The sequence below is a fragment of the Cryptomeria japonica genome, chromosome 8 (assembly GCF_030272615.1).
Source record: "Cryptomeria japonica chromosome 8, Sugi_1.0, whole genome shotgun sequence".
Classification (NCBI taxonomy): Eukaryota; Viridiplantae; Streptophyta; class Pinopsida; order Cupressales; family Cupressaceae; genus Cryptomeria; species Cryptomeria japonica.
The window spans coordinates 544,748,083-544,772,196 of record NC_081412.1 but is presented as its reverse complement, the minus strand read 5'-3'; the positions used below and the strand labels follow the sequence as shown (position 1 = coordinate 544,772,196).

Genomic DNA, 24,114 nt, shown 5'->3' with positions numbered 1-24,114 from the left:
TATTTTTTTCATTTTAGAATTAAATTTAATTGTCACAATTTGTGTTTGTATCCTTTAATTTAGGAAACCTTTTTGTCATTCAAAATCGTTGTGTTTTCTTATTTTAGAAATAAACTATTTACTATTAATTATTCAGAAATTAAAAAATCTTTCTTTTTATGTTCTATTTTTCATTTAAAAATAAAATTTAACATTATTAAATTATATAAATTGCAAAATTTAAAAATATTTCTTGTTTCCATTCAATATTTGTTTTTGAGTTTCTTTTATTTTTAAAATAATTTTTCTTTTAGCAAGATTTTTAGGAACACTATTTATATGTCTTATGTTGTTCTTAAATAAATTTATTACCATCATAGGATATTTCAAGTTTGTATGTGTACTTTCTTTCTAAGGTCAAATTAAATCTATTATAAAAACCGCAATCAGCCTAGAACAATCTCCAAGAATATTTAAATCAGGAATATGTAAATGTTTATTCAGTGAAATATTCATGGATATGATAATAATAGTTCGACCATCCATCCATTATTTGTGTTCAAGAAAGAATTAATACACATACATTTACAATTGGGTTTATTGGGTTAATTGTCATGGATATGATCATTTAACTTTAACTCCGATGTAGTTTTAGTGGGTAAATTACACAATTCTGAAGTGATTTCAGAGGATTTTGAGGCGGGGGTTCCATCAGATGAAATGGCGGTCTCAGATCTCTTTCTTTTTGGTGCTGGGATGTCCTTCTCGTCTGCATAATTAGCAAACATTCGCAATCGGGAGGACATGGAATTAACATGAGATGAATTCTCATTACTGTGCAGAAATCTGTAAAGTAGGCGACAGAAATAGTAGAAGAGGCTGAAAAACGACACGCATCCTGTCAGCAAAAATATACCCCAAAAGTCGTCGAGGCTCAATCTGTTTGAATCCAATCCATCAACCTCCTCGTTGCATTTGCTTTCCCTTGAATTGAACCATCTGTTCCGAATTTCTTGCATCTCTGTGCTTTCTGAAAGATTTAATGTAGCCTTGGAAATGTCTGAAACCAGCGGTGACCCCTTTGGAAACACCTGTACACAAAATTTGATTCAATCATTTGATTTGCGAATCACACTACTATGAGATTTAGAGGCAAATTTAGAGACTTACGAATGCGAAGCCTCCAGTTCTGTACGTAGGACCAACTTTCGCATAGGCATTGCATCCTTTTGAAAGAAATGTGTGTTGAGAAATAATTTCGTCATCAAATATGGCGGCTACCCCTCCGTTGTTGGGTCCCTTCTCCAGTGCAAATTCGTACTCATTTAGAGATGAGTACGGGTGAAGCACGCTTTTATTCACACCCAGCTGTTCCAAAAACTTGTCTATGAAAGATCCCCGGTGATACCCGATTGGCAAATTTTGGGCAATAAGATATTCAAGGCTGTAAACCTTTGGTACAATTTCTCTCTCAGTAAGCATTGAGGACAGGTTGGCAGTATAACTAGATACTAACACCAAAACTACACAAAGCCATATTATCACCACTACTTTTCCCAGACTGCTTACAATCCTCTCGCCTGCATAATCCATAATATTAATTTAGGATTTTAAAGCATTGTAAATCGCACTATAGTTTAACAATCTTCAATAAAATGAAAGGCATAGAATCTTGTTACTTTGAGTCATGAAGAGCGTGGAAAAGGAAAACCTGCATATAAAGATGAAGCAATTGAATCAGAAAAGTCGCATAACTTCGTATGCTTTAAATGTAGGCTTAAAACTTTTCAATTAGATTAAAACAGATAAATTTGTCGTATTTTTATAAGAGATGCGAGGAGGCTACTTCAAAACTCTTGTTCTTTCAGTCTATTCTGTCGTCTCTAACTTATGCCAATAACCCTCAAAAGCATGCCAGAGCGTATCTAATTCTTCTAAATTAACAAAATATGAGATAACATTTTTTGAAATATATAATTGACAAAACATGCATTCATTTCTACCTAGGTCATACCCATACTACTCTACACAATAAGATTAATTCCCCACTTTCCTTTTCTTTCTTCAAACATACAAAAAGTTACATACCTAGATATATATAATTGCATCCAAATCTCTTAGAGATATGCACCTATATAGACTTAATACTAAAAGATGAATTGAACTATACCAGGGAATGGTAGTTGGGGTTACATATTCTTCCATAATTAAAACTGCCTTCATCTAGGGTTTTTTAAACAATCTGTTAGATACTTATAACTTTATTTTCCTAATGATTGGGTGATGATGTCTACATACTAGTCTTTGAATATTCAGAATTTTAAACAAATATTTCTATTGCTGACAATTCTCTAATGAAATGGTATCTAGTGTCTACATGCTTAATCATTAACATGATTCTTGGATAATACAATTATTGAGATAGTTTCACAAAAAATGCTTATTTATTCTTCCGATTTATTCATCATATTTTCTATCATTCTTCTCAACCAAAATGATTGACACACTATTTTTATTTTTGTTCGCTCTAGTTTTGTCAATGAAATAGTGCCAATGGACAATTTTTTGATGTCCATGATAGCCAACATATTTCAAATGAAAATCATAATCAAATATATTTTTCTTTTCATCAATCCTACCTACATAATCATTATTTATGCATTATATTAGTTTAAACTCATATAAAATTTAATAGAAATTAGTTCAATTCACATAACTTTCTTTTTTTCTTTTTTCTTTCTTGCCAATGATTCTATTTTCGAGATTCCATGAACTTTGAAATAAGGCTCACACCATACCTTATTCCTATCCATGTGGATACCAATGCATCTTTTTCTATAATGTTGGATCAATGTTAGACCCATGGTCATCCTTTCTTAACTTCAAGCTTTTTATAATTAGTGTTGGTATTAATGCATTACAATTCCATCTTATCTGCTTTCATCTCTGTACAATTGTCTTAATTCTCACCCAAAAAATCAGAGCTCCACTATTCTCCATTAGCATTTGATTCTCTTGATTGTTGAACATGTTAAATCCCTTGAGGTTAAACCTCATCCCTCGGCCTCAAGAAAGAAAAATATTCACTATGCCTAAAATGTACATTGATGAATCATCAGAGTTTGAAACCTCTAATGAAAATGCCTTCCATCTAGGAACCCATAAAAGGAAGTCCTCTTCTAAGTCAAAGGGTGTTATTTCTAAAAAGGAAGTGTTTGATAAGTATGACTCTGATTATATCCCGTTGGATGAGTTTATTTCAAACTCCTATAGCCCCGACTCTATTAAAAAGGGTAAAGCCCCTATGCTCCTATCCTCGGATGGAAAAAAAAGGAACCTCAAGCTAGGCTCTACCTTTGGTGTGAAAGAAAACCCTCCCCTCCAGAGAATCCTTAAGGAAATAAAGTTCCCAAGAAAAAGTGGTTGGAAATCCCACTAGGATTGTTGAGGATCAACAGAATCTAGACTTCTATATTGAATTTATAGCCAAATTCGGTAAGACTATCCCTACAAAGATATACGCCCCTTTTCTATAGATTATATGATTGTAGAGGTTGTGGTGAATGCAACAATGGAAGGACAAACTACTTTCTTCAATTGGGTGGTCATGGAGATCTCTAGATTGAAAAGCAAGATCAATAACCTTTCTGCATGATAGAGGGCCCTGAACTCCCACTCTTTGGATGACACAAACATCCTTCTCAATCTTAGTTATAAAGTGGCGACAAATGTTACAAACATGAAGAAAAAATAATGAACCTGGAGGTGGAAATGGAAAAGGTTAATGAGAAGCTAAGAGTTGTTATTGCATTGAGAAGACCAACTAATGAAAAATCTTAATTTCTTAATGTTTCCTGCTTAGCCACTCCTGCTTCCCTCTCCATTTTAGTTTGCAGAAAAAGAAAGATGAAGGAGTCCATCCTAGAAGGAAAAACATAGACAAACTAGGGACCTTTATCTTGAAATTGCAGTAGGGATAAAGTAAAGCAACTCAAAGCCAACGATATGAAGGAGCTTGCTGATCTCAATAGGGATTTTATTGATAAAAATATTAAGACTATTCAAATGTTGAACAACATTATTTACTCTAAGTTTTTGATTAGGGGAAAACAAGTTTTGAAGGGCCCTTGAAACCCTTTACAACATTAGATCAAAAGATAGCCATTAAAAAGCATCAATAAAGCTAGAGACAACATACATAGAAAAGATAGCTGACCGGATAACAAAAACCAGCAAAAGAAAAGGAGCTTATTGTTATCGGAGGCGGCCTTTAAAATCTTGTGACTCTACCCTGGAATCTTTTTGGGAATCTTCTCAACCCCTTCCATCCTCTTTTCAGTAGCCCCAGCTCTATCTTCCAAGGCTTGAAATCTATTGCATTGGTAATTTATTATTTTCTCCACATTGCTGATAGCTTTAGTAAGCTCACTTAAGCAGTCCTTCTCAACCCCTTCCATCCTCTTTTCAGTAGCCCCAGCTCTATCTTCCAAGGCTTGAAATCTATTGCATTGGTAATTTATTATTTTCTCCGCATTGCTGATAGCTTTAGTAAGCTCACTTAAGCAGTCCGGGAGGGAATTGAATCTACCATTGCCAATAGCTTCTAAAGCTTCAATTTTGCTGGCCTCATAGACCTATTTGGATTTTATGCTTGTAATTTCCTTCTGAACCCACAAGAAGACCTTTTGAAGTAGTCTATGTCATTTTTGAAAGAAAGGTCAATATCTAGATGGGAACCATCCTAGGTCTTGTCTCCCACGAGATCCAAGTTCACCTCTAGGAGTAGAGGTCGATCTCCTATATATATATATATAATAAGGATTAACCCGTTCCCACCTCCTTCCACTCAACAATCTTAGTTTTCTTTATAGGCGTGTCCTCCCCAGCCAAGCCCTCACTACAGTCCTTGGAACCAGTATGCAGGGGTGACCGATTCTTAGCTCCCAAATCCTCACCACTTAGTATCTTTCCCTTTTTCTTCTGGCTGGAAAGGATTTGGACCTCCTAGTTGTCTATCTCCATATCATCTTTATTCTTGTCTTCTTCCTCATACCAACTATCATCATCTTCCCCCTTCTACTTCCCTCTGGCTGACCCTTTACCCTGATCATCTTACCCCATTTTCCTTTTACGCTTACTCGACCTAGTGTTATAGGGGTCCACCTCAACCTTCACCTTTGTGTAATAACCCTCACCATCATCATCATCTGAATAATCCAATTCCTCCTTTGACTTAGAAACCTCTACCATATTCAGTTGAACAGTGGTATTATTGATATGGTTGTAAAGAACCACCATAAGACCCTCATGCAGAGAAAGATTGGTTTTGGGATTAGAGATAACATCTATAATCCTTATAGTTAGGGCACAAAATGAATAATAGAGGAGGGAAATTTTCTCCTTGTACCAGAAATGGTTGAGAATAAAAAAATGGTAGCTATAAACCCTAGTATATCTACCATATAATGTTATGAACTCCTTATAGAAAACAAAATTTGTCACCAAATCATCTTGATTACTTTAGGGGAGTAGTAAGTATGGCTTCCCTTCACCAGTTTCGATTTCTCCTCCTTGTCCTTAGGTAATTTCTTCACAACAACATCTAATAGCTTCGGGTCCCTTTATAATTTGACACTATCCATTGGTAGACCCATAACCTCAGCGATCATAGTCTCATTCACCGTAACCTTCCTACTGGCAATGGTAGAGGTGCTTTTATTCCACCCCTTTCTGAAAATCCTTGTGATTTTTGACCTTCTTTCTTGCATTCTTTCCATGTAATCCATCATTTTAGCTGCTTGCAGCACAACTCAAACTTGGGGACGGTCACACCATTTGTCAATTTTAGTTGCCTCCATGCACTTGTGAAATCCCCCTATTTTCTTATTGATATCAATTGACTGTTATTTCCAGCAAATTCTACTCTTCTCTATAGACTTTCTTTTTAGCAGTGAAGAAGCCTCTACAAGAAACTGGATATTTCTTGAGCTTCCGCTTCAAAATGAAAGAAGCACCCACAAAGCACGCAAGATGATATAGCAATTAATAATGTACCTCCCTCTCAATTGCTTACGATACTGTTTCATGATGCTACAAACACCTCTACCATATCGAGAAATGATATCAAATTGTGCCTTGTTTACCATGATATCTTTCATAATTCAAAATTTCACATGCCTTTTGAGGGATCTCCCCCTCACCATACCAAATCTTGATTTGCCCGCTCTGTACTGCCTCATTGGCAACCCAATCAACACTCTTGTTTCCCTCTCTATAATCATGAGAAATGTAACACTAGTCAAATCCCTCAAGCATCTCCCTAGCTATGTCAATGATATTTTTAATCATCCATGAGGGTTGATGCTTTCCAAGGAGGCAATTGATAACATTTTTAGAAACCCCCTCCTACTGTAAAAATTTTACTCCCAGATGATGAGCTAATTTAATAGCTTGGAGGGCTCCCATATCTTCAACCAAATGAGGTTTCCCAAGGGAAAGACCACCACCACTATACAAAATCCAACACAATTCTGGATAACTCCACCATAGCAAATTGGCTCTGGATTCCCTTTAGCAGCCCCATAAAAGTTAGCCTTAATCCAATCATTGGGAGGAAAGACTAGCAACACATGTTTCTATTTAGTTGATTGGTATTAATGTTCATGTGGGCTAGGATGTTCCAGCTCTAGAATTGTGTTGGAAAATCATAATTATGTTATTCCTTTCTTTCTAGATAGCCCATAGGATATGTGGAAAGGAAAACTTCCATAAATTCCTATGGTTGATTTTCTAGTATTGCAAGACTGACTCCTGAAATAATCTTGGATCTCCTCAAGGAATACCTAGTTTAAACCCCAATGCTAAAAAGCATTGACCAAATAGGTTGGACAAAAGGACTATGGATAAAACATATGTTTCATAGATTCTTCATCTTTGAGACATAGATAGCATCTATTGGGGATGCAGAATCCCCACTTTCTCAGGTTATCTGTGGTTAGGATTTTACTTTACAAAAGAATCCATAAAAAAATATTAATTTTAGGAGTCAAACCTGAGCACCAGGCCTTATCCCAGCATGGACTAGAGTCTTGAGACTGAGCCAGCATAAGGATAGTAGATGCCACAGAATAAATCCCTGAAGGGGTACTACCCCACACAAGGTAGTCCTCCTTTCTTGAATTAATAACTGCTTTGTCGAGAATTAAGTTAATCTGCTTTAAGTTAGCATCAAAAGAGATGAGGTCCACCTAGTTTTGATCTCTCCAGTAGTCAGTAACTTTGACACCAAACTTGTCCTTACAAGCTTGGATAATTATCTGTGAAACACAATGATCATTGAGAGGAGCATCTCCAATCAAGGCATCATCCCAGAATTCCACCTTTCAACCATTACCAATGGCCTAAACTTTTCCCAAACTCACAATACCTTTAGCATGAGCAACACTATTCCAAATAGTAGAGCCACTTGGTATCTAATCAGAGGCAAGGAAATTTTTCATGGTAGGGATCACACATAAATATTTAGCCTTCCAAATTTCATTCCACTAACTAGTTCCCTGATAGATTATCCATATTTTTTTGGCCAATAGGGTCTTGTTCAAGGTTCTAAAATTTCTTAGGCCAAGTCCCCCCACCTTTTTTAGTTTGCAGACATTATCCCAGGCAATGAGGGCAACTCTCTTATTCTCCTCAACACCAGACCATATGAAACCTTTCTGAATTTTCTCAATAGCATCTGCAAATTTACTAGGTATTTTGAAGAGGCTTAAAGCATAAACCGAAAGACTTAGGAATGAAGATTTTAAAAGCTGGATTTTACCTACTTGGCTAAGAAGGGTTCCTTTCCACCCAGCTAGCTTCCTACTGAATCTATCAACCGGACTATTCCAAAAAAATCCTTAGGTTTCGTGCCCAAAGGAAGACCCAGGTAAATAGATGTGGGTTGGCCAATTTGGAAACCAAGGATCTAGGCCATCCTATTCTATCTATCCTCTAGGGTGTTGAAGAAGAATATAGATCTTTTCTCCTGATTGATTGCTTGACCCAAAGCTAAACTATAAGTATTGAGAATATTCTTCATAATAGATGCTTCTTTGATCGATGAAGTACCCATTAAAATGGCATCATCAACAAATTGTTGGTGGTAACAATATTTGAATCCAGAAGAGGGAGAGACCCCCAACAAAAGACCCTGAGAGACAAATTTTCTTATAAATCTTCCCAGAAACTCAACCAGAATAATGAACAAAATAGGGGAGATGGGATCCCCCTAACTGATGCCCCTAGAATTTTTAAATAAGGGGGAAGGAACACCATTCACAATGATAGAGAAAGAAGGAGTTGAGATAAGTTGATCAACCAATTGAATAAACTTATCACAGAAACCAAAAGCACTAAGCACCTTTTCCAAAAACCCCCAGTTCACACGATCATAGGCTTTAGACAAATCCAATTTCATCAAGAAGCCTTGCTTCTTTGATTCCACTAGCGAGTGAATATTTTCATGAATAGTGATGATAGAGTCAAGGATTTATCTACCAGGAATGAAGCCACTCCATTGAGGCGATATAACATAAGGCAGAATCGCGAGCAATCTGCTAGTAAACACCTTTGAGATAATTTTATAGAAATAATTATATAAACTTATCAGTCTGAATTGATCCATTAAATCAACTCTTGGATGTTTGGGAATCAAAACCAGAAAAGTGGCATTGAGTTCCTTTAAGATAATCCTAGCCCCAAAAAATTCTTGCACTCCCTTAGCTAGATCAAATTTGAGAATGTTCCAAAAACATTGAAAGAAGAACAATGGGAATACATCCTATCCCAGGGCTTTATTGCCATCAAAGGAGAACACCACTTTCTTAACTTTCTCCTAAGAAGGAATGGCAACCAAAGCCTTGTTCTGAACAATATTAATGATGGAAGGAATGGTCTCTAAGAGGGCCCTGTCGGAAAGATCATCCAGACCGCTATCTGCAGAGAGAAGAGATTTGAAGAAATTCCTAGCTTCATTCCCAATCTCTTCATCCTTTCTAGTTTCAATTACACCAATTCTCAATTTAGAAATCCTATTAGCAACATTATGTTTCATAGTAGTTATATGGAACAGCTTGGTATATCTGTCCCCAGCTTTAAGCCAAAGAGATCTAGACCGCTATTTCCAAAATTCTTCTTCTTTTTTGATGATCTTATGATACTTGACAAGAACTTCATTTTCCCCTCTGATAGATATCTCATTATATCCACTGGTTTGGATTTTATCCTGTATTTCCTTTAGCTCAAGCTGGGTTTTGGATTTGGTGACAAGAAGATCCCCCAAACTTCCTTGTTCCATTTCTTAATATTATCTTTCACATGCTTTAATTTTTTCACCATTCTATACATAGCAGTCTCTTTGACATCAATCGACTACCACTCCTCAATGGCCTTCTCAAGGTTAGGATGTTCCAACCACATCCTTTCAAATCTAAATGAGAAGTTTCTTTTCACACATATTCTCTACCATAAGAACCATAAGAAAGTGGTCCAAACTAATCCGTGAAATAGCTGATAGGGAGTACATATAATGGCTAAACTAATCATTAGAGATAAGGGCCCTATCTAATTTGACTTAAATAAGTTCTCCACCCACCATTCGGCTGGTCCAGGTAAAATTGTCCCCTTGGAGATCAATATTATGCAGACCCTGGTTATTAATAAAGTTCAACAGGTCCATTCTACTATCTAACTGAGATGGGACGTCCCCAAACTTCTCATTTCCATGGAGAGGGGTATTGAAGTCCCCCATTACCATCCACCAATCATCCTTAAGAGAAGACCAAATGGTCTCTAGCTTCTTCCAAAATTTACATCTACCTAGTCTATTATTAGGGGCATAAATTTTAGTCAGGAGCCACCAAATCACTGTTCTTCTTAACATGCACCCCAGTAACATGCCTTAGATTCCAGAAAATAGCAATGCCCCTAGAAGCACCATCCGAGCTACCTCCTAAAACTCCACCATACTTGAAAATATTAATCTTCTCAACTTTCTCTTTAGTCATTTTAGTTTCTTGGATAAGAATAATATCCGATTTATGCTCTCTTACTAAATTTCTAAGAACCTCTTGTTTGTGTGGACTATTCAATCCATGAATATTCCATGAAACAAGTTTAATTTTCTTTTTAGGGAACATACCTCAAGGGTGGTCATCTAAGTACCATCCACTATATTCTTGCTTGCCTCTTGATCTCTGATCTAGATTGCTGATCTTCTTCCAGGGGGAGAAGGGATAAAACCCGTATCAACCTTATTCCTATTTCTTGTCTTGAATAGAGTAGCTTGAGGGGTTGATTTTGGCCCCTTTTATCCAACTTTCTTTCGTTCCACAGCTTCATTATTCTGGATATCATCCTCTTGGTTGTTCAGGGTGGTTGTCTTCTTCTTTAAGACATCATCCTTAGGCCACTTAGCACTTATGTTAAGTAATGAAGTCATTGGGGATAGTTGGAAGGTAGATTTCACCATATCCACTGATTGTTGTGATTTTGATGACGAGTTCCCTCCAATGATCAAATACCTCTGGAAATCCTTATAGTCAAATCTAGAGAATCTCTGTTGGTATTTTTCATAGTGCTATTTGAATCCACTTCCTTCTTGGTCTGCAAAACCACCTGCATTTCTCCATCTTCTAGGTTATCACTTTGTTGTTCATCTTGAATGGTGTTTTTCCATTCCCTCTCGTCTTTTCCTATTTCATTCTCTTTCCCATCTTCATACATGGTTTTTAGGGTTTTCCAAATTAATGTTCCCCTATTGCTCAAAAGTGTCAGGGATGATTACACTCTAGGCTTCTTCTACCACTTTTTTTTCTTCAACAATCACTAGTTGCTTAGCAAAAATTTTTTCTCTCCATTGTGTTGTCTTTTCTTTCTTCTCTTTCTCTTTGATAGCCTATAGAGGGCATTTTTTTAGCAGGATTCCCTAATTTTTGTAGTGAAAACATGCAAAAGGGAAACCTTCATATTCTATAGGTTGGACCCACATCCCTAATCTAGAGTTAATCTCAATAGATAAAGGCATATCCTTTCCTTTCCTAACTCCCACACAAATCCTTGCAAAGGTGACTCTTCTTCTAGCCGTTGTAATAGGGTCGATAGATAAGAGTTCCCCAAAGGAACTAGCAATTCCTTTGAGAATATCTTCAACCCAAAACTCAAATGGAAGGCCTAGTAATATGATCCAAACATGAGTTTGTATAAAAAAAGATTCAATTAGGTCCATCTTTCGCATATCAAGCGTATATTTTCCATTCAACCAAGGGCCATCACAAAGCAACCTCTACATGTCTTCCTCACATGAAAAGAACATAGACAATGCACCTTTGGACATGGCTGTGATGTCCACTTTACCTTTGAGCACCTATTTACATTTAGCAAATGCCTTGACAACATCAATATTCAGTCTAGAGCCTAAAAAAATTTAAACCAGAGTTAGAGCCATAACGTTAATGTTATGCTCAATCACTCGATTTGGAACTTGAATAGAAAATATACCCTTTTCCAGTTATGAGATATTATGCACTAAAGGGAGTGAAGACTTTCCACTCAGTTTGACACCGAACAAAGATGTCCACGACCGACCGATGTCCCTTCAAATGGGTCCCTGCCTTGGGCTATCTCCATCACATGATTCTCCCCTCACCCCATCAAGATCGAGAGGTTTGTCACCACCTTGTGGGTGCCCATTCGTCGGATCCTTTCCATTCAGCTAAGAGGAGTCAGGAAAGTTTCGAGATTTGTCCTTTCCACCAGCTCCCTAGTTTGCTTGTCCATTACAAGGTTTCCCGCCCTGTCCTAAGTTCAAATTCAAATCCACTCCCTTCTCCCGCTCCCTCTTTTTAATCTCTAAGTTGTTAGACCCTATTTTTGTTGTTTTTGTTTCTATTGGCCCGATGTGGCTTGGCGTCTGGTTTATCTTTAATGACTATTTATTTTGTTATGGGTTTTAGTTTCTTGTAAAACCTATTTTACACTAATAAAAAACTAGTGTTCGTGTTGGCTTACCATTTTCTATATTGAAAATTTTTAAATTATATCTCTATTATTCAATGTTGCCTTCTTGGACTAGTGAAGTCAAATTATTTTAAATGAACATACCAAGGATCATGGAATGGTTACCCCTTATCTCTTTGTTTTTAGTTAAAGAGGTTTTAATGTAGGGAATTTGATCCCATATTAGGTATCTAAATAGATCTATGGGTTTACTATTAAACCATCCAATAAAAAAACAAAAACATGTTTATGATAGATTTGGCTTGAGAAATGAATATGACACTTTCTAATTGATGTAAGTAAAGACCAAGAAAGTATTTCATGATACCTATATTGGTCATCTCAAATTATTTCTTCATGGATCATTTGAACAAACAATGTTATAAAAAACATGTCAATGCAAACCATTTATATATATATATTTACAATTATAATTTAAAATTTTTTCTCCACTTATTAAATACATTCTATAGAAGGTTAAAATCAATTCTACCATATGATACTCAGAGATCTTATTAAAGTTTACAGAGCACTTTCTTGAGACTATATATATTGTCATTATGCCCTAAAATAGCACATCTTAGTGGTTGCTATACATATACTTCTTATAGAAACCAATCATAAATGTGCATTTTACATCCATATAGTAATATTGGCCTCTTTTTGTGGCTATGATTATCAATAGTATTCTGGCTATTTCTAGAAAAACTATTGGAGAAAATATTTCATTGTAGTCAACACCAGCCTTGTATTATGCTTTTGTACGTGTTATTTTTCTTTGAACTTTTTCTTATAGACCCATTTTACTCCCATTAAATATTTTCCTTCTAGAAAATCCACTAAATCCCATGTGTGATTCTTGTCTATAGAATCAATTTCCTTTATGCTTGGCTTATACCAATTTTGATCGATAATTCCTTCTTTCAAATGATCTAGATTAATTACTCGTAGAAAAAAAGGTAAAAGAGAAAACAAATAAACATTATTTTTCCTTCATGTTGATTAATGATATTTCTTAGGCTTACTGTTTTCTCTTTGAGACATTACAATGTTTTATTTCATATATTACTTGGAGTGTATCTAAAATGTTTAGACTTGATGATCCTACACCTAAAATTTTTGTTGTAAAATGTGTGGATGACCTTATACTTGATGAAGTTGTCACTTTTCAACCACTTTGTTGAGTTTTAGTAGTCGTGGAAGCATATACCATGTAGATAATACCTACTACAATTATTTTGAAGTAAACTTATGATAATACTCTATTTGTTTCACTATATTTTTGTCACACATTTCTTCTTGTATTAGTTACGCATCTACTAATTATAACCTTTTCAATTATTGGGTTATAAAACTTGTAAGTTTTTGTCTCCCCATTCTATATAATAAAGTTATCCCTTTTTATTTAATTTATATCTCAATTATCTAGGACATGTGGACATGCCAAACATATGTGCACCCTCATATGAGAAACACAATAACTTATTCCACTCTATGCCTTCTATCTAATCATTTTATTATAAATGGATAGAGTTTGGGGACTTCAAATTATATCTCTTCTATATTATGGCGAATGTTTTCCTCATATAGGGTTTTTATCGTTCTCATTCTCTTTGAGAGATTATTGTAATTTTTTCTATGATACAAAGGCATTTTTCCTATAATTTTTTCTCTTTTTCTCTATTTGTGAGACAATCCTTTATACATGACTACCTAATAGTAGACTAGTTGGGAATTGTCATTAGATAAGTTGTATTGAAGGGAATTTTAGTTTGAATAAGTAGGTTTTCTTTATTGGTCCTATTCACACCTACTTACTTAAGTTTAGTTAGGGAATTCTTAGTGGATGATCTCTTTATATATCAAGTCATTAGATTAAGACACTATAGTTTAGTAAATTATATACATGTATAGTTTCACACTCACTTTGGACTCATTTTGGTGGTTGTGCTTGATTCATGTATGATTGTGCTTAGTTTTAGGATTGTTTCTTGAAGCTTGGTGAAATCCTCTACTAAAAGACCTTTTCTCTAGCCTAGATTGGTATGGAAAAGGTTCCTAACACCATTGCAATAGTGGATAGGGGCACCTAAATCCCTTGGCCAAGAAGTTTCACCCCAAATTGAAATTACAACAATAATATTTTAAATTAGCATGAGTGTTTTGTTGACATCGACCTTCATTAAAGATTACATTACAAAAGGTGTAAGTTGCATATATAAACACATTTCTCCCCTCATTTGAACTATAACCTACATCAAGTACCAATCCTATGAGCATCCAGTCAAGCATATTGAAGGCAATTGAGAAAAATTCTATAATCAAGGATTCAAGAATTCAAGTTTCAATAATCATGATCAAGTTTTATGTGTTCCTTAATGATGAAGGCATGTATTAATATCAATTAAGAAACATCCAACCCTTTGTGATAATTCAAACTAAGAGTTTCATATCAAAGGTGTAGCATTATAAATTTTACTCCCTTATAATTTTTTCCTCATTTGGGCCCTCACCTTAGCATTTTTGTCCAGCCCTGATTTAAGCCTTGATTCTACTCACACCATTCACTAAACTCAAAATTTTCATCATGCACACTTTCTCCCCAACTTCCCATGTCCCTAATTAGTTAGGACCAAGGTGCTAGCCATTCAGTCCTCTCAATTATGGTCCATTTTGGGATCTCTTGATAGTAATATGATTTGAGCGAGAACCTAGATCACATCTCGGGTCATGTCAGAAAATTAAGTTTCTTTGTGACAAGCATGTATAAAAGGAGGTCTACCCCTCTCATTTTGGGATGAACTATCATATCCATCAAGCAATCAAGCATTCAAATTCAAGTGAGCAAGCAATTAGTCTTCTTTCAATAATTGGAGTAGAAGTAAGGTCAAGGTTCAAGCATTGGAGTTGACATTCATGTCCTATGTTTATGAAGACTACATGAAACCCTAATTCCTTGTGGAGACAAACAAAAATCCATAGAAAGGTATAACTTTATCTTTTCATACATTATTCACTATTTCTCTTAAAAGTAAATCATTTAATTATAACAATACGTTTATATTTCATTTCTATTTAATGGTAAATTCCAAAACCAAGGTTTGACCTAAGGCAAACCGCTATTCCCAACCATTTTCCCTTATCCACTTTGCGCAAGAATATGTGCAAATATATAATTCTCAGGATAGGCTTTATTCGCAAACACGAACAAATTCCCCTTTGAATGACAAAACGTATGGAGGACCAGAGGGATGGGCATTTTGATCCAAATATTTTGGGATGACTTGTGTGAACAAATCTAAACACACATATTTCTCAGATCTAGGTTCGTGGCTCTATAGAACAACTATAGCTCACTATTTATGCATAATTACTTCAATTTCAACACATTTACCCTAATTTTAACATTTTCACAATTCAACTTAAAAGAAGGAATCAAATCCTTATCCAATAAATTCAATAAGAATTATCATCCCTATCCTTTTTGATTTGGGGTTAGATCTATGGGGTTCACCCTTCTCTAATGTGGTGGTCCCTAGGAAAAAATTAGTGGTCTTCTCCCTTCTTGTGGTGGAAACCCTAAGTTTTTCACCATAACATTTTGGTGAACCTGATTCCTTACACCCTTAATTCTAATTATTTTTTTTTGATCTGAGTGTTTGTGCATTTGCAAATTCAAATTTACATTTACAAGTTTGACTTCCAATTGAATTTAAAAAATTTAGAGGTTAAATTCACAAAAACCCTAATTTTAAATCCTAAAATTGAGCTTGTGGATTGTCTAATTTGGATGAATTATTTAAGATATAATTACTTATGCAATTTCAAATTCAAATTTTCACTCATAGATCTAAATTTTAATTGAATTTCATAAATTTAGTGGTTCAATATACAAAAACACTAATTTATAATTCTAAAATTTACTTGTGGGTTGCATAAATTTTCAAATCTATTTTTTGATCTTTATGATATGCTATTGTATGATCTAGATGCATTTATGTATCAAATTCACAAATCAAATTCCTCAATTAATTGGTTAATTTTAAAAAAATTTGGATTATTTAATCATAATTTTACTACCATTAGCCCTACCTACAATATTCCTATGAGAAGAATTTATTTAATTAAGGCTTCCCTAGTTTTACTTACTAAGGATATGGAACCTAATTTGGGTAACTTATTTCATGAGAATGTTTGTGGTTCCTCTAATCAAACTAATGATGTCATTTATCCTCATTCTTCATAATTCTCATGATATCACTAAATAGGTTTTGTTTATCAATTAGAGAATAATGACAATCAATTTGAAAATCTTCAATAATGGATGAGTCAACAATACCCAAAACGTGAGGAAATCGTATTGATTGAAGGATTAAAGAGAATGGTTTAAAATGATAAACTTGGTGATGGTTTGTTGTATGGCCTTGCTCATACTGTTGACTTTAATATCATGCCTACCAAAAGTTATGTCGAAGTCCTTGGTTACACGCAAGCTGCTAGACAAGTTAATCATTATATTCCTATGCCTACATCCTTTCCTAGTGTGTCTACATTCACATATTCTATCATGACTACTTCCACACAAAATGTTAATCCTACACATGTTAGTCGAGGGGGCAACTTTTTTAATCAAAGTTATTTTATACCTCCTTTTGTGAGTCTTCCATTTGTTACCCAGTCCTCTCGTTTAACTACATATCATAGTGTTCCATCTCCTTACTCTCAACCTCAACCTACATACAATAATGTTACTCTTTTATTCCAATCCAATATGTCCAATTTTAATCCATCCACTGAAGCAACCATCAATAACCTATCTCAAACTGTGTTGAGCTTGAGTTGACTAACCTATTATTGACATGCTTGGGTGAATCATCTATTCCTATACAAGACATATATTTAAAATTATGAAAAAACATTCCCCTCATATGAAAAAGCATTACCCTCATGCTTCTCATGGAGAGTATGAATCTTTAACTCAAGTGACTATTCAAAATTGGATAAGCCTGACAATTTATTCTGAAGAGTTTCAATAAGAATATGTGTTTAAAAAACACATGGGTGGAGAGGTACTCCCCTTGATTGAGGGATTGAGGAGATTTATTGAAAATAATGAACATGGTGTGAATGTGTTTTGTGAAATTTCTTATATTGTTGATAGTAATGCTCTGATAACAAAAATTTATGTCAAAGTGCTTGGTCATTCTAATCCTACAAATCAAGTTGAACTTTCCATTCCCATTCCTACATCTTCTCCTATTGTGACTACATATACATCTTTCATAATGGCTACCTCTAAAGAAAATTTTAATTCTACACATGTTAGTAATGGGAAGAAGCCTATTAATCAATACTCCTACATGCCTCATTCCATTAACCTTCAATTTGTTTCTCAATTCTCTCATTTACCCACTTATCATAATTTTCAACCTACCTATCATAATGCTACACCTCCATCACAATCTAGTAGGTTCAACTTCAATTCATCCCTTGAGGCCACTATAAATAATTATCTATATTTTTAATATTTGTAACAAAAATTGACTTCTATAACCCAATCCAAATTCAATCTTCCTAGATGTGATACTACTACCCTTCTTTTTGATGACATCATTTGTACTCTTATCCTAAAAAACATTGAGGTTCATTCTCTCGAGAAATATAATGGGCAAGGTGATCCCCAAACTTATGTGAAAATATTTCACATTTTGTGTATTTACTTCTTACATGACCACAAACTAATGGAAAAACTATTTTGCATACCTAAAGTGAAAAATATTTGCAATGTCTTTTCTTGTCGTAATGCAGTGTTTGTAAAAATTAAACTCAAGATTACAATCACCAAGATCCTCTATTAGGCATTTAATTTTTAGGGATTTGAAATTCTTCTCTCTAATATGACCAAGTCTTTGGTGTCATAACATTGTCTTCTCCATTGGAAGTTCAACCTCCAAAAAATTTGCACCCTTCAACATGCAAAAAGTATGAGCATCACATGTAGAAGCAATATACATCTTGGTATGGATGAAGAATCTATAGTCCTCTTCTTTGGCTCTACATAAGTAATATTAAACTATACAATTTGTCCATCTTGCTTATATAAGGTGCCAATCCCAATATCCAAGTAGCAAGCATAATATCTCATTAGGTCATCTTGCATCCACCTTACAAAAACAACCTGCACATCCACATCTCTCAATTTACTTACAAAACATAGGTTTTGTGTTGAACCTAAGATATGTAGGACACGATCGATCCCTTTCACTTTGCCATTAGGTAATCTAATTTTTTCTCTTCACAATCAACAATATTCAAATGACAATGATCATTGACATACACCCTCCCACCATCACATTCCTCATACTTTGTGAACCAGCCCAATGTAAGGTCATGTGCAATGATGCACCAAATCTATCAACCATAGATATTTAGTACATGAGTTTCCAAGGATATGATAAAGGATTCACTATCATCTTAAGAGGATTTATTTGAATCTAAATCAAAGGGTTGTCTTTTCATCTTCTTTTTCTCCTCACATTCTTTACAATAAAGATTGGTTTTCCATAGTTCTAATATGTTTCCTTGGACTTTTTAGGAGACTTAAATCTCCCATACTATTTGGATCTACCTAAATCATTTTTCTTGTCCTTCCTATCTTCCTAGATATTCCATAAACTACAAGAGCCTCCATAGCCAACCCAAAAGTAAAAATTTCTATCTATTCAAGAATTAATGGCGCTACCACCCCATCCATATTGAACTTAGTGGTTGTACTCCTAATAGCCATAACAAGGTGGTCCCATGGATGTGACAAAGAATATAACAAAATAATGCAACAATCCTCCTCCTTAATCTTGTCACCAACAAAACCCAACTAAGACACTATCAGATTGAATGCATTGAGATGATAAAAAATAGTTCCTCCATCTTCCATCTCTTGTGAATACATATTCTTTCTCAAGAATAGTTTGTTTACCAAGGATTTAAAATGATAAAATTATTCGAGCTTCTTCCAAAGATTTTTTGCATTCTTCTCTTCATGAAAATTCAAAAACATGGAGTCTGCCAAATAGAGCCTTATGTGGCCCTTAGTTTTTTATTTTTTACATCCCAAACATCCTAGGCCATGTTGACTAGTTTTATTTCTGGCATTGCCACCCTTATATCTCAATCTAAGAGTATATCCCCCATTTTGAAATTCCATGGTTTGAAGTTATTGCCATTAAAATTATCCATCTTCAGTATTCTAGGTATGCTTATTATATTTATCCTACAATAAGCTTTTGAAATCAGCATGCAAAAGTGTCCACTCAAACTGAGATAAGGATAAAAACTCAACTACCCAACAATGAAACCAAAATTGACTAAAATGTGATACCAATTGAAAGGAAGAAAAGGTGTGGAAAAAGCTTCCTAACACTAATTTAGTGGGGAGACGGTATAAATTTTATTTACAACTATTTAGCTGTTACAAAAGAAGAAACATATTTAGATAGAGATAATAAAAATGTAAATAAAATACCATAATGAGCATTTACTACATGTGGAGAAAACTACTTCAGAAGAAAAACCCCACACTTCAAAATCACAGTAATTTGTATTTCTAGTAATCTTATCAATTACAATACAATATCAATACTAGACTTTTCGAGAGGAGCATTAAATCAACAACCCATAATTTGTAGAAACTTTGATAGCATAACACTTCACCTACAAAACATAGCATGTATAATTATCCCTACAACAACTTGATATAGAGAAATACAAGGAAACTTCTACATGAAGATAGAAGGAGTCATCCGAAAACACTTTCTAGCCACATGCAAATGACACATGCACATCATTCTTTGACTCCCCACTAAAACTTCAAAAGTTGGGCAACCAAAATTTTCTATATTTAGGTATGAATGATGGTCTTAAACATCTTAAAACTATCATAAGTTGCCATGGGTAGGTTTGTTATCATGCCTATCATAGATTATGTTAGAAATTTATCATTACATCACACATGGCACCTACCTCTCAATAATCCAAGATCCTCTAAGTAAGACACCTACTTCCACATATGAGGATAAAGAATCCAAGCCATATTTTTAGCAGGATGAGAAGTCAACATTCCAATTCCCACAAGATGACAAATTTGCATGTGCAAACAAAATTGCCTAGGAGGTTCACAATATTAAATTGATTATTAACTAAATAAATCCAATTACCAGTGATAGGACTTTCAAAGGCCAAGACATCTTAATCCCAACAATTTACAAAGAAATAAAAGAAATACAACAAAATTATGCTAACAAATTCTTGAATAAGCTACACAAAATAATTTAGAATAATTGTATATTGTCATCATATATTTGTATCAATAAGAAATCATGACTTTTATCATTTTTATATTCATTTAAATCTAACCCAAAATACATACTAATATAAAAAAAAATTCTTATTATTTTGTTTTACTCTTTTAATCCTATGCTAAAATAAACATGATTTGCTCTTGAAAATTATTCCTACCATTGGATTGATGAATAAGGAAATACGTAATGTTCAAGAAATTTCTCTTTCAACATAGTAATAACCATTTAAAACTATGACGTTGTCTATACTGTTATAAACATTGGTCAATGCCCCTTCGAGTATAAAATTTGCTTAGGACACCTTCATATACTCAATCTAATCATAAGATGTTAATGAAAGGCATCACATATAATTTAATTGTTATATGTACTTCGATATTATCGAACATTGACTCTTTCTACGTTTGTAATGGCGATCTATTTTTAAATTTGTTCAACAAAGACAAGTGAGAAAATTTCCATGGGAAACTTCGTATACTTATTTGCAATCATAATGTGCTAAACAAATAAGTCAAAAATAACGTGGAATTTGCAAACCAACGGAGGGTCCTTGGAAAAGTTTTTTAACATAAAATTGGAATTTTATATTTTATATTTTGATTAATTTAAAAATAATAATATAAATAAATATAAATTTTGTCCGTAATCTAATTTATTATTTTACTTTAGTAATTTAAATTTATTTAAATTTTTTTATTGTAATTTAAAAAATTAATTTTTTTAATTATTTGTTAAATATATTGTTATAAAAGATATATTTAATTAATGCTATTAGGTTTACAATCTATGATACTGTTCAGTGTAGTTTCTTTAATAGATTTTGTGATAATTTTTTATATGGATCTTTCCAATTACATTAAGTAATCTATCATCAGAGGAGAAAAAATATGATAGATCAAACAATGTGATTTGAAATGTTGATGCAAAAAGTTATCACGCAATCTAACCCACAAACTACACTGAACAAAATATATTTAATACCCATTTTTTCTTATAATTACAATATACTATATACATATTAATATATACCACTCTTACATTTCAATGTATAGTGGTCTAAACCAGCAGCCCATGGCTCCTCTCTAGATCACAGTAAACATCTTCGCTAAAAGATGCAGATTGTTTACGCTTTAGCATCCTTTTTAAAGTGTTCAGGATTGATATATAACTATTTGGGAAAAGTATAAAATAAAAACTCATATATAAATTCAGGGTGTGTGTAATGGCATAGAAACAAAGAAAGTGAGGATGAGAAGTACCAGATGAATGTCAAGATTTGATCCCGAGGATTTCCTCTGAATTCCCTATTCTGCTTGTGTTCCAGAAACCAAACGACAGCTCCTGTAAAGAGGAAAAATGCAACAGTAGTCATCCACATGGCTGGGGTAAATGGGCGCAGGAATGCCCCAGGGTCGCTTGATCTTCCATCTGAATTTGCTACTACCATTATCACTCCCGTCTCCGTGTAAGGCTGTGTGAAATCCACATGCTTGCTCCGATTTGCAATCACTGCTACATTTCCCACTACCGCATCATAATTCTGCATCAATTTTCACATTTTACTCCAGTAAATTGGTAATATAGATTTATCTTGCAGAAAGGAAAAAAACAAAGTGAACTGACCTTGAGATAGACCTGGTAGACGAGGTCATCATAGTAGCCCGCAGTGATATTGCCAGTTCCATAAGGTATCAATTCATAGGGCAACTCATAACCCAATCTTTTGAGCACCGATTTGAATACATCAATACAGAAGCCTGTAACTTCATAATTAGTCTGGTTGGGTTGATCTGGTTTTACCCTGACGAATTGTGTAAACCCTCGGTCCCAAGGCACTGCTATTTTTAGTTTCTTGCCTGGCAAAGGTATCTCCCACCCACGTGGCGTCTTTGTTGATCCATCACCCCAAGTGACTGCCTGTTCGGAATATATATTCAGACCCCTTTCTGTCCACGACCCAACTACATTATATCTATTGTCAACAACATTTATTATATCGTATGAGCACCCCGAAGGTTCTCCCGTTTGACGACTTATTTGAACAGGGCCGCTCAGGCCTAGAAAGTTTGTCTGTAGGATCTGATTAAGCAATTGCTCTCCACCGTCAAAAGCCTTGAAATTTAAAATCTTGGTGCTGCTAGAGGCCGCTGAGAAACCACCATTAAACGATCCCTGACGCAGAAGACGACCGATTGCAAAAGCAACCGCCCATACCGTATCATATGCAACGAGTGCGCGGGAATTTAATTTCAGTCTTGGTATTGTAGGATTCTCGGTTCTAAACCGCTCCTCCCATCTTTCAGCAAAATCCTTCTGCCTTGGCTCGTCTGTTTGATTGAGTTTTCTTTTGACCCCCAACACACCCTTCATAGAGAGGAGAGAACTAGCGTTGAAGGAATCTAATAGACTGGCAAATCCATCGGTAATGATCCATACATAATCACTGCTTATCATTCCTAATTTGTCCGCCTCGGAAAATAGGATTAAAGCCAAATCAGGATGCATATGTACAATAAATACTCGAGATTCCAGCGTCATCATTTTATCTTCAAGAACCCTTCTTATTGCGGAGCTATTGGCCAGAGGAGAGACTGCAGCTTGGAAAACAATTTTTGCCCCCACATCTTGTAAGGCATCGTTTAAGGCGGGGATAGCCCCCGTCCCCAAATCGTCATCTACATAGACCAGCGCCACATCCCTCCACCTGTAGTTTTGTATGAGCTTTGCTATTGCACGCATATGCATTGAATCACTGGGTGCCATACGAATGAAGTAAGGGTATTGATGCATCGACAGAGAGGGATTCGTTGCGGCAAATGTTACAATTGGAACGCGCGCTGCAACGCTCAAATACGCCACGAACTCAGCTACCACGGAAGTTTGTGGGCCGACTATGCTCACACATTCTTCTCTTAGCAGTTCCAACGCTGCAGTGCTCATTTCAAGGCAACCCATAAGTATTCTGTTTTATTCCTATAGGATGAACTGATAGAGAAATGTATAATAAACATATATCTTCATATAAAGATACTATTCTGGTGCGTAAAGGAGGTTTCGTTACCTTCAGAAGCGCCTGCAAGTGGATCTTGTGTGGAGTCTCGGATATGAAGGTTGAGGAGCGTGCCATTCAGAACGCTGGTGTTTTTGTTTACGTCTTCAACCGCCAATTCAATAGCAGTCTTAGCTATTTTTCCATTGGTTGTGTCCAACGCGATTATAGCACCGATATTTATTGACGAACCATTTATTTCTCCCAATGAAACCGCACACAACAAAAGAAAAACAATACCAATCTGCAAGACTGGACATCCAAAATTGGCTCTGCTGCCCATACCTTCAGTAATAAAAAATATGCGAGTCGAACAGTACAATTGCTCCCTTTACTGGCGTATTAAATGTGCAATCATCAATCCTGAAGGAGAATTCAGAAGTGGCTGTTGACCAGAGTCCAGGCTTAAATTTGATGGCTGTATTTAGGCATTTTGGATATACTCTTAATATTCTAGAGTAATATATGTATGTATAAAACATAAGATATAATTTTTTAAAATAAGAGATGCCTTAACATTCAAAGGGCAATTTTTCTGGAAATATTCAACTCGCATCCGAAATATTCAAGAGGAAATTTCATGGAAGTCCGCCACTCTTGCATTAGTAAAAAGATCTGATTCTAAGTGAGGATATAGCGAACAAAATAATATTACAAAATAGAATTAGTTAAAGTAATTTTTCGAGCTGTTTA

At 34.8% G+C, this 24,114-nt stretch overlaps 1 protein-coding gene across 1 annotated transcript; it reads right to left on the bottom strand.

Annotated features, from left to right (window-relative positions):
* Positions 1-584: 584 nt before the first annotated feature.
* Positions 585-23,704, bottom strand: LOC131044194 (glutamate receptor 2.7-like). The gene is made up of 6 exons (XM_057977468.2): positions 23,434-23,704; positions 21,996-23,299; positions 21,632-21,912; positions 1,659-1,690; positions 1,150-1,559; positions 585-1,070 (listed from the first exon to the last, which is right to left on the bottom strand). The coding sequence occupies exons 1-6, from the start codon at positions 23,702-23,704 to the stop codon at positions 585-587; spliced, it is 2,784 nt and encodes a 927-aa protein (XP_057833451.2).
* Positions 23,705-24,114: the final 410 nt, after the last annotated feature.

What these genes read in the sequence shown, in the direction of transcription:
- LOC131044194 (XM_057977468.2), bottom strand. Translation starts at nt 23,704, where the DNA reads ATGGGCAGCAGAGCCAATTTTGGATGTCCAGTCTTGCAGATTGGTATT. An exon ending in CACGCTCTTCATGACTCAAA is followed by an intron (nt 1,560 to 1,658) that starts GTAACAAGATTC and finishes TGGATTATGCAG; the next exon opens with GCGAGAGGATTGTAAGCAGT. An exon ending in GAACTGGAGGCTTCGCATTC is followed by an intron (nt 1,071 to 1,149) that starts GTAAGTCTCTAA and finishes TTTTGTGTACAG; the next exon opens with GTGTTTCCAAAGGGGTCACC.